General features: G+C 40.6%; 1 protein-coding gene across 1 annotated transcript in view; it reads left to right on the forward strand.

The window, feature by feature from the left end:
* Window positions 1-3,277: 3,277 nt before the first annotated feature.
* Window positions 3,278-12,043, forward strand: part of LOC129740183 (proton channel OtopLc-like) — a 49,578-nt gene continuing 40,812 nt past the window's right edge. The window contains exon 1 of the mRNA XM_055731799.1: window positions 3,278-3,455. Within this exon, the coding sequence (XP_055587774.1) occupies window positions 3,318-3,455 (138 nt within the window). The 5' untranslated portion in view covers window positions 3,278-3,317. The remainder of the gene's footprint in view (window positions 3,456-12,043) is intronic.

Consider the following 12,043-nt stretch of genomic DNA (forward strand, 5'->3'; position numbering starts at 1 on the left):
TCGGTCGTTTGACGGATTTTTTGCGAATTGTCGTACACAAAGGTCAAGTTCATATGTACATAAATACTTCTTGTCGTAACAAAATCATGCAATGCTTTTAAATACGATAAAAAATATGCATGGACCGCACATGGTAGGTGCAGATATACGAAAATAAGTATAAATGACATTCTATACGATGTAATCTGTAAAAGAAAATACGACTTCTGGTTGTCTGGGTTATTCGCTAGGGATGACAAACTTTTCGACAGTTCAGTCCGTTCATTCCCTTTTTCGCCGTGCTCAAGTAGAGAAGCTAAGTATCTTAGTATAGTTAGTATCTAGTAGTGAATTAGTGCTCAGCACATGTAAGTACCTGCATATGAAATATAAAGGTTCAGTGCTCATAATCAGGTTTAGTATCCGGTAGATACATGCAGATACGCGTCGAATCGTTAGGCCACAACTAGCAGTTTAACACATCGGTTAACTTCGAAAGGTAACTTACAAATTCAGAAATTTTATGCAAGGCTTCATTAACCTCGTGAAACACTTCATTAAATTAGCACCACGTTAGGAGCACAAAATCATCTGAAATAATCGAGGCAAATACTGCAAATCGGCACTAAATAGTAAGTCGAACTGAATTCACAATGTAGAGCAAACCAACCTAACCTATATTATATTTGCAGCTTTGAAGCTGATAAATAAATCTGCTACAAATTAGCGTCGAGTTTAATCGCCTCAACAGTAACATTGGAGATATCCTACACACAGACGCGCGACGTACCTAGCAGCTCGGCATACACAGAAGGTATAGTCTTATCATTGTATGCTTTACTGCCAGGGTTGGACGCACACAACTCAGGTGCTCCCTACACCGGTCGCGGACTGGTGCTGGTTCCAACTCCTCTACAGGGCAGTCATGATCCGGGTGAACCCATCGCTGACCACGCGCCAAGTATTGGCATCCTCACACATCCTCCGCACGATGTTGTTGGCTGTCGTGTCTGGTCCGCAGGCGGCAAGCATGTTAGCACGTACCCCTTCGAACCTCGGACAGTTGAACACTACGTGTACTGGTGTCTCTATTGTGTCACCGCAGCTGCGCGCAGGTTGGACAGGATGGCGAGGCCACGTGTCCGAACCGATGGTGGTACTGCATGAAACATCCATGACCAGTCAAGAACTGTGTCTTGCAGAAATCCATCCATCTCCATGTCTCCGGTCCATCCAGGATCCGATGTTAGGAATCAAGCGATGGGTCCACCGACCACGTTCCGAGTTGTCCCACTGGTGCTGCCAGTTGGACAGCGAGGCCTTTCTGGCATGTTTCCGCACGTCGGTCATGTGCCTGTGCTCGTAGCAGAAGGTATCTTCCTCTAGCAAGACCGAGATGCCACAACATCAGCGGCTACCGAGGACACTGTTCGGTAGGCGCTGATTACTCGCAGGTTCATCAGCCGCTGCACACTGCAGAGCTTTTGCAGGTTACACTGCCTGCTCAAGGCTGCCTTCCAGGCAGCCCCTCCGCATCGCAGAATGGACGAGGTCACACTCGCCAGGACCCTCCTTCTGCTGCAGCGGATCGCCGAGTTGTTCGACATGGCCCGTGAGAACATTTTCGGCACGAAATGGAACTTATTGTCCGCATACCACTTCAGCACGTCCTTGGAGTAGTGGCATGAGGCCAAATCCGGCCAGAAGATTGCTGGGACGTTGTGGGCCTTCACGAGGGGTAGTAGCCGCTTCTGAGGGCACTCTTTCATGTAAATACATCTGTCCGTTCATCGTGTCCTGGGTCACGAAAAGTCCACTCCGCTTCCCGCACACATGGCTTGCCAAACCATGAAGTTATTCGCAAATTTTGACATCCTCTGAGTGTGGACATGCTCCGGAACGCTGAATTTATCCTTGGCCGTGAAAAACAGGTTGCCGGGGATCTGTTTGAAGTCGGCTTTCACATATGTTTCGTCGTCTATGATGCAGCATTCAAATTTCGTCAGCATGTTGAGGTACAACTTCCTGGCACGGGTTTCGGCGGTCTTGTTCTGCTTCTCGTCGCGATTAGGGGCCTTTTGTAAATTAAACATTCGAAGCCCAGCCTTAGTTTTGGCCTTCTGCACAAAACTTTGGCTTAGGTGCAGCTTCTTAGCCACATCCCGAACGGAGGCGTTAGGGTTTCGGTTGAAGGTCCCAACTCCGTGGTTGTAATTTTTGAGTGTTGTACGGAATACTTTTTCCTTCACATCTGGGCTTCCGATCGGTGGTCAATCGTTCCTCGAACCGCTTAACCACTCACAACACCGTGGAGTTCGCGCTTTCCAACGTTATAGCCATGGAACGATGCAAGAGATCCTTGTTCTCGTGATGAATGCGCAAGATTTGATCACGCACGAGCTTTTCTTTCGACTCCATTTCCGCGAGTTTGATCACAGGACTTTAAAACTTGCAGGATGTAAACAATGCACTATGAACTAAATCCACCCAAATTCTCATTAAATTCTACCCAACGGTGTAAATTTCGTCGTGGACACCTTTTAGCCAATCTATAAGAAGTTTACAAGCGTTCAAAGCTAGTTAGTCACCTCTGTCTCTGATACAATTTGCGTGAAGCTGTCATATCGTCATTAACACTTTTCGATAATCAAAACGCTGGCATCTTGGTTGAAAAACGGTAAACAAATCCAACGTCATCATTGACTCCACCGACAACCAGATTGTGGTAGTAGTAGCTTTAGCTGTGACTGACTTGTTGATATCGTTTAGTTTATAAATCATAGATTGGGCCCACCTGCTTGCCACCATCCGCAACCAAACTTTGGGAATAAAAACAAAAACATTGCTAAAATCTCAGTTTCCCCAACCGTCGAAAGGTGGAAGAGAAGAGGATTGCAAAGGTAGAGATAATCTTATCGGACGAATCACGGCGCTCGGACTAGGCTTAGTAGATATACATATCCATCCACCGTTCACTGGCTGCTCGTCGTGGGACTCTCTAGCGTCCCAGGCCCAAGTTATCTCGATTTCGGTAGTAAATAGGTACCAGTTCCGTCGAATTCATCAGAAATACAATAAATTTTCTTCTATTTCATTTAGGGTTGTCGATACTCAAGGGGGTTGACAGGGAGAGGAAAGGTTCTGGGGTCTTCTGGACACTTATCAGCTGTATTTAGGAAATTCTGCCTTCTTTTCGAAAACGGGATTTTATCGGATGCTTCATTCGGTTAGTCTTCGGCAGGAATTCGACGCGCGCGGTTGGGTATAAACATTTGGTTAATTGTCATCAAAACAATTTCGTGAAGTAACGAGCAATAGTGAAAGTAATTCTATAAAAAATGCCTGAAGAAGGCGATGTGGAAGTTGGAACAACTAGTTCTCCAACGGCTCCAACTGAGACGGTGAATGCTGCTGTTTCAAACCCAACTAGCAGTAATCCTTATCCCGTTCTAAAAGTGGAAAATGAAAACCCTGCGGTACGTTCCAATTCTTCTTTTAGTTGATTTCAACTAGGTATGACCATTATATTGATTCAATTGCTAGGTGACACTGAAGGGCTTATGAATTATGGAACTTTTTTTTTATGAAAACGGAGTTTTCGGTTTTGGTAATTTTATCGAGGTTTAAAAAAAGTCCACTGGTGGTTAATTTTCGGGACGGTTCTAACCTTTATACATTTGGGTCATGTGATTTGCAAGAAAAAAAATCAAAGATTTGTTTTCACCACATTAACACACACCATTTTTTCGATTTGTGTATGTGTATCGTTTGATGGCTAAGAAAAAGTGAAAATCTTCAAACTCAAAATCCGTAATAAAATACTGGCTTACGCGTAAAATACCTTCTGGAATTTGCAGCACTTCGTAACTTTTGCCCGGCGGCTAGCGGGAAGTCATGGATTCGCAGCTAGTTTTTTGGAAAATGGTTCAAAAAAGATTTAAACACTCTTCAGTTTACAAAATTGTATTCAAAGAAATTGTTAACTGTTAACAATTCTTTTTAACTTGAGAGCTCTCAAGGACCAGCAGGGCAGCTTCCCTCGGCTGAATCCGGATATTTCCAGACAAAAACAGAGGTCAAAAGAAAGGCCGATGGTGATTATGGCGAAAACCAACGGTACTTAGAAATCTTCTCTAATAGGTTTCGATTTTGGCAAACACTTACTCGGCCTTTCTGCTTGCGCGTACTCATGCGTGTGAGAGCGATCTTATTTCAGGTACTCTTTCAAGACTTAAATTTATGGTTGTGAAAACAAACGATTCCGCGCAATCCGGTTTCTAGCGGAACCAGCGGGCCCCGATCGCTCTCACGGTCCATCCCGTGTTCCGTGCGTCTCAGCGTCGGCCTCAGAAAGCGCCCAAGACGATGACCAGGAACCGCACAGCAAAACGTATCACAACTGGTCACTTGGCACTTATCTTTTTTGCCACTGCAGCACTTGCTGCCGACCGAACGGGATAACGCCCAACAACTAAGTGAGTTGGCCGCCGTAGTAGTAGTAGTAGTAGTAAAATAACATTTTATTTCTCTGATTTTATGGTTATACATTTGATTTTACATAGTTGTTGATCAGCCTAATCAGCCAGGCTCTACAATCATGGATCTTCTTCAAGTTTCGTTTGATTCAATTAATTTACATTTAAGAGTAAAAATCATTTTCACTTTTAGTGAGTTGTTAGTATTTAATAGAAAAAAATATTTGATAACCTACCTAACTAATAATACATTTGATAACCTAGGGGGAAACCAGATCCTGTATGATCTGGTGTTCTGATGTTCGGCAACTTGCTCTGAACTTATGAATAGACTCACTAAAGCGATTTTCAAGGGTCTGCCAAAGCATGGACCATGGAGGTACGAGTCCTTAGTGGGGGGAGGAGAATTTATTTTGTATCCGCTGGAGTTTCAGATGATGAGATTTTGCACAACTCTCCCAGACTGGCAAACCGTATTCAATCACGGGAAGTACAATTTGCTTGTAGATACGAGCTTATTTTTCAAAGACAGTTTGGATTTTCGGTTGATTAAGGGATACAGCGATTTTATCAAGATGTTGCATTTGGTTATAGTTTTTCCGATATGCTGTTTGAAAATCAGTTTACTGTCTAGGGTAACTCCTAAGTGGGCAGCATCATGCGACCATTCTACTGTAGTGCCATTCATGGAAATTTCACAATCTTCAGTAGGGACAAGTTTATGAGACGGGGAATGGGGGAATAGTATGACTTGGATTTTTGCCGCGTTTATGCATATCTTCCAACTATTAAAGTAACTTGTTAAGAAATCCAAACAGGCTTGGCAAAATTCATCGTCATGAGCCGTGAAGCTGTGACTGTGAAGCCTCTTGGTCCGTCAAACTCAATTGACTGTTCCTTAACGACCAGTCACTTCGTTTGCCAGTCATTCATTCCCCAGTCATTTGAAGCTAAAAGAATGACCTAGTCAAGCAATCGCATTCAAACGACCGATGACGAAAAAGAAACGCATTTATTATTATTGTTGCTCCTGGCAGCAAGCCAAAGACGACCGAAGACGAAAAGAAAAGAATTTATTATTATTGTTGCTTCTGCCAGCAAGCCCGTTTTCGGTTTTTATTGCTATTGTTGCTCTCTGCCAGCAAGTCGTTCAATTAGTTGTACCTGCCGTCAGCAGCCGATCGAAGTGTGAAGAGATTTGCCAGTCACTCTCAGGAGAAATTTTGACCTTGTGTAGGAGCTTCGCCAGTCGATGATGGAGAAATGTTGATTGTGTCGTGCTTTATCCGTCATGCCAGTAGTGGCTCCGTCAATTGAGAACAGTGCCAGTCGTTTGATGAAACAAAATTAATCGGGTCAAGCGTGACGGGCGGAATTTACCATCACTGCATCCAAGCTTCGCTGTAGCTTATTTTTAAGCGCTCGTATTACTAAACCATTGTGGACTACTGCAGTATCACCAACAACAGCGACAGAAATCCGTTTTCAGGGATTGAGGGTATATCTGAGGTAAACAGGTTAAATAAGAGAGGGCCTAGTATACTACCCTGCGGAACACAGGATGGAATAGCTTGAGCATCGGAAATATTTCCGTTTAATGAGACTCGGAAGCTTCTTTCCAATAAATAGTTTTGTATGATTTTTACTAAGCAGTTGGGAGGATTGTACTGGTGCAGCTTATAAATGAGTCCATCACGCCATATGTTGTCAAATGCCTTTTCAATGTCGAGCAAGGCCATGGCAGAGGTTTAAGAGACTGATTTGTTTCTTTTAAGGATATTGGAGATACGTGTCAATTGGTGAACAGTGGAACGGCCATTGCGGAAACCGAATTGGTTTTCAAGTAGCTCATTTTTTGGATTGCCTTCTCAAATATTTTAGATAACCCTGAAAGAAGGCTGCTGGGACGATAACTTTTGGGAAAGGATGGGTCTTTTCCAACTTTCTGGATAGGAATAACCTTTGCTGATTTCCAGTGCGAGGGGAAATTGCTAAGGCGGATGTATAGATTGAAAAACGTTGCCAGATGGTCAAAGAACCTTAGACTTAACTGCTTGAGTTCTAAATTCAGTACCTATGTTGTCGAATACTGGAGCTTTCTTGTTTTTAGATGATTTGATGTCACCCAACAGTTCGTCAGCTGTGATTTCCAGTTCTTCAGAGAAGTCATTTTGGATTCGGTGACTGTTATTTATGAATTCATTGCCCGAGATTGTGGGAGCTTAAAAAGTGTCGACCTATCTCAGCAGCCTCCTCAGCAGGAGTTATGAGGCGATCTATGGAACTATTGTTATCGAGAGGAATCAGGGTTTTGTTTTCAAAGTTTAAGCAAGTTTCCAAAATGGCCTTCCATAATCTGGGAGAGAGCGAATGTTAGAAAAATCATTATTCCTTATGTCCACAAGTCTCATCTTTATTATTTTTATGTTTCGATTGATATGGCTTTTAAGGAAAGACAGACCAGTACGCTGATACTGTATTATGGAATGCTTACCGTTGGCGACGTTACGAAATGAACAACGCTCGAAAACTTTAAATTTGAGTTTAGTTTATAATTTTTGCAACATTTTACCCACATTTCCCCCATAGCATTTTCATTCAGATTCTATTACACTTACGGCGTCCTCCATGTAGGCGATGCAGCGCACTGAGTGGCCACGAAGCTTTTCATCCTTGGTGTGGGCAAACCTCCTCTCGCCGCCTCCGGCATCATGCCACAGATGGTTTCACTGATGTGTTCCGTTGTTGCGACGACCGCAGATGCAGTCGAGTAGTGCCGTTGATGATAAGTGGCCCAATGCCACAGTTGATTCGACGATAGCAGGTGCAGTCGAAAAGTACGGTCGCAACTGCCGATGATAGTAAGTGGCCAAATGCCACAGTTGATGCGACGACCGCCGATGCAGTCGATAAGTGCAGTCGAAGTTGCCGATGATTGCCACAGTTGATTACACCACTGCAGGTGTAGTGCGAGATTGCGGCCGGAACTGTCGATGATGTTGAGTAGCTACACACAAAAAAAATGTGAGTTTTACAGTTGATGTAAAATTTGATTTCATGGAAAATTCGGTCAGATGTGTTGTATATTGCTGATCCACTCTTTTTTTCTATTTCTGCGATAGCTGATTTGGGCTCCCGTAGGGTACCACTGTAAAAAAAATTACAGTATTCAAGAAAATAATGAGCATTATTCTTTATAAGGATTATTTATCGACTGAAATTCAATCGGATGAATAAGCGGAAAACATTGAAAGATGATTTACTAAAAAGTTGTCAAACAAACATGTATACCAAATATTATTATCGGATTATCTATTGTTTATAAAACAAAAAATTGTGTTTGCCTTGAGCTTGGTCAATCAGCGGTCAAAATCACGGAAAAAGGAATAATAAAAAAAACTGTTTGCGATGGGGTCAATCAGCGGACAAATTCACGAAAAAAATGAAAACCTGTAGTTGTTTAAATAAGTTTAGAGTTCGACGACACGGTAGCGATCATTCACTGAATGTTGGATTTCGTGCTATGTTTTGCAGTCGGAGTTATCCGTATAAAGTTTAACTGAAAAGCGGTTAGCGTGTAGAAAACCGTCAGATTTTATACTGATTTGACAGATCGCACAAATTTCGCAGTTATGAGTGCGCAGTCCAATTTTTTTTTGCTATGCAAATGGTATTATTTCCTATAATAGATTATTCACCGTACACAACTCCTTTTTTTAACTTCTCATATACGATTTGTTACATTTTAACGACAACATAATTGAATTCGACCAGCATATAAAGTATCATAGACGCATTTATCGCATCAAAAATCTTCGTCATGCCAAATTCGTTAATTCTCAGGCTATGGAAAAATGTGTTTTCAATAATGTAGATTGTTTTTTGTTTTGTCTGGGATTTTAACGCTCGTAATTAATTCAATCTCAATGAATACTAAGAATAATAATATTTCATTCCGATGACTTCATGTTTTGACCTCTCTTGCAAAATAATTATTTGAAGATTGATTCAAGAATTACTTCTTAACTTTTCAATGAAATTAGTGAGTAAGAGTGAATTTTTTAACTGTGTTTACTGCTCCGGCTAGCCTACCGCACGGAAGGCTACCGTCGCGCGATTAGAAATTTTCCCAGTAACCGCAATATTATAACGCAGCCCTGAGAAAACCATGCGGTTCCTCATTCGGGTCATTTTGTTGTAATTTTACATGACTTTTGCTTGAAACGATGATTGGAACCAGACACGTTGCTGTCGCGCACAGGGTGTGTCTTATTGTTTGCCAATTTCAATAAATATAAAAAAGTGAAATCCTTTTAACAATTTTCACCAAAAACAAATTATGTTTTATTGCTTATTGTAAAAAAATACACACTTTAAAAATAGTATATTACTCGATATAATTTTGTAGACTTTATTGGAGAAGTGATATTTTGTTCTAAGCAACAGTTCACCTCTTGTCTTTGATTCTTAATATTAAAAAAAGGGATAACTCTAACCGATAACATTGATACGTAATCTAACAATTAAAAATGAATAGCAAAAAAATAGTCAAACTTTTAATTCAAATAAATATTGCACAAAAAGGTCAAAAATATTCTCAATTTGTTGTTACAAAAGATTCAGCACAATAAAGCTTTTTTTCTCTTTTTTCTTCGATATAAGTATGAACTTGTGAATTAAAAAAAATCAAGTTCCTGGATTTATATACCTACAAGTGAATCGTTTTGAATTGTTTAATATTCATACAAACAAATTACAAGCTTCATTACCCCATCCTCTAATTCCATCATTTTGCAAAGAACATTCCAAAGCACAACGAACAAATAACAAGTATTATTAATCAAAATACAGTACCGTTCATAATTGTATAGAAATTGGAAGCACGCGCACTGTCACTTCGACTTTGAACTTCCATAACTTTTGACTCTTAAGATATTTTTTGATCAAATTTTCTGCGTTAGATAGATCAACTATCACACTATTATATCACACTATTATTATATATATTGAGCTTTCTGGAGTTTGTGTGGCATGAGATACAGTAATTCTACGAAAATCGGACTTATTGGACTTTTCACATTCAAACTGTAATACAAATGTTCACATTCAAACTGTAATATCTCAGAAACTACGCTACATTTTTTATTGAAATTTTGCAGAGTGATTGTTGAAATGTAAAGCTATCATGTCTGAAGTTTTTGAAAAGTTTTATCGATGGGATCATAAGTTACGGGAGGTACAATTTTTCAGGCATGAACCTAAAAATGCGATTTCTATAGAATTTTGGACGATTGTTTTCATAGGAAACTCCTATTTTATGTTTAACAACCAGTAAATCTATTTCAACCAAAAAATCAAAACAATAATGCGAGATTCTGATTTCAAAACACAAATAGATCTTTAATTTCATTTTTTCATTTCATCATTGCTTTTGCCAGACATTTTTTGACTGATTTGTGGATGGAAACGATTATGTTCTCATGAATCGTCCAAAATTCTATAGAAATCGCATTTTTAGGTTCATGCCTAAAAAATTGTTTGATCCCATCAATAAAACTTTCCAAAAACTTCAGACATGCTTACTTTATATTTCAACAATCACTCTGCAAAATTTCAACAAAAAATGTAGTATAGTTCCTGAGATATTGCAGTATGAATGAGAAAAGTCCAAAAAGTCCGATTTTCGTAGAATTACTGTATCTCAGGCAACACAAACTCCAGAAAGCTCAAATTTTTTGATATAATAGTGTGATAGTTGTTCTACCTAACGCAGAAAATTGATCAAAAAATATCATCAGAGTCAAAAGTTATGGAAGTTCAAAGTCGAAGTGGCAGTGCGCGTGCTTCCAATTTCTATACAAATATGAACGGTACTGTACATTCTAGATTAACTGAGTGCTACCTCCTATTTTGAAAAGTAATAAAAACTTTTTTCAAAATCATCCATCCAAAAAGTATTAACGAAACTAAAAGAAATTTCAGATACACCCTGTAGCAGAATCGTTTCACAAACAAACACCGAACGGCTGACCAGTAAGCAGACAGTTCGATTTGATGAACCGAAAAAAATCTGTTCCAAGTGTGGAGCTTGTGGATTTCGAGTAAACATGAACATTATAATTATCTTTTTAAAACTTATCATGTCTTGTTATAAGGCTAATGGCTGAAAGTTGATAAAATAATGAATCAAAAATTAAATAGGAATAATGAGCCGGAACGGTTTCATTGTTATGGTCATGTAAATTCACAATGTCATTTTTTTCGTTTCGGGAATTTACATTACGTCATAGGTCATGTAAATTTAGTAGAATTAACTTGTTCCATTTATTTGCAGTTTATAACTTGTAATTATTTAATACTGTGTAGTCACCACAATTGGGACTACGACTGCGGAATCTAGAAGATGATGCTGTGTGGCTGAATAACACCGTTGATGTTCCCACGGCGGGCGCAGCGAGTCAGTTGTCGCCGAATCTGCCGATGACGGGGTGTCACCACTTGTCACCTTTCCTCCGAAGAATGTAGCGTAAAATTTGCAGCAAGAGCTGCCGGTGATGCTGAGTAGCTGGCCCAAAATTGGTACTAAGCCTGCGAGCGCCGTAGACGAAGAATCGCTACGATGATGCTTTGTGGCTAACTGCCACCTTTGATGTTGTCACCGCGAGCGCGTTGTAGCCGAGACGAGGCAGGCAGTTGCAGCCGAAACTACTGATGATATTGAGTGGTTGATTGCCACCTTTCTTCCGGCGAATGTAGCGGGAATCAATGCAATTGATAAAAGAAGGCCGCCTGTATTTAGGAAGAAGGCGCTTGTTAGCAAGAAGTTTGCAGGTTTTTCATTTTGAAAAATGTCGTCGTACCTATGCGACCCTCTTGTTTTTCGTTTTTCCGAAGTTTTGAGCATCCCTCCTCGCTCGAATTCGCTTTTCTTGGTTGGCGTCCCTTTCAGTAGACTTTTCTCTGCCTTTGCTTCCGAAAAGCACGTGACGCGTGTTCCAATATGCACCTTAACGGAGCTTTTGTTAATTTTTGCGTGCTGAGGAATCCCGTTTGATTATCCTTCTCAGTTTTCTCCGTTTTCTTTTCCGTCCGGCGCACTGACTTACTCACTGGCACTTCTTCTCTTGGCGAACTTTTGCTTTTCTTTTCACTCGGAAATGCGAATGACGTTTCTCGGGTTTTCCACCTCACGCTAAACGTGAAATACTCGTGTATTTTACACGCAGTGTTTTTTGTCGTGTGTTTGGATAAATTTTAACGACACGCTATGAATTATCAACTAGGGGATGGGTTTTTGGTTGCCAAATTATCGTATCATATTATTTAGGACTAGAAACATTTTATGAAATTTAAATTGTAACAACTGTCTGCGGATGATGTTACGAGTACGAATGAGATCTTTAGTGAGTCTATCAATAGTGTTGCTTACCTGGCGGACCTTAGGCACATGCTGCTCCCGGGCGTCCTCGATGTTCTGTAGATGCTGATCGATGTCTTGGATTGTCTCCAGGTAGTCTCCAAAGTTAACGCCTGCACCCACACAGCTCCCAGTTGACACGATGATAATTACGCCGAGTGATGAGATGCCG

The sequence above is a fragment of the Uranotaenia lowii genome, chromosome 1 (genome assembly GCF_029784155.1).
Source record: "Uranotaenia lowii strain MFRU-FL chromosome 1, ASM2978415v1, whole genome shotgun sequence".
NCBI classification, from domain to species: Eukaryota; Metazoa; Arthropoda; class Insecta; order Diptera; family Culicidae; genus Uranotaenia; species Uranotaenia lowii.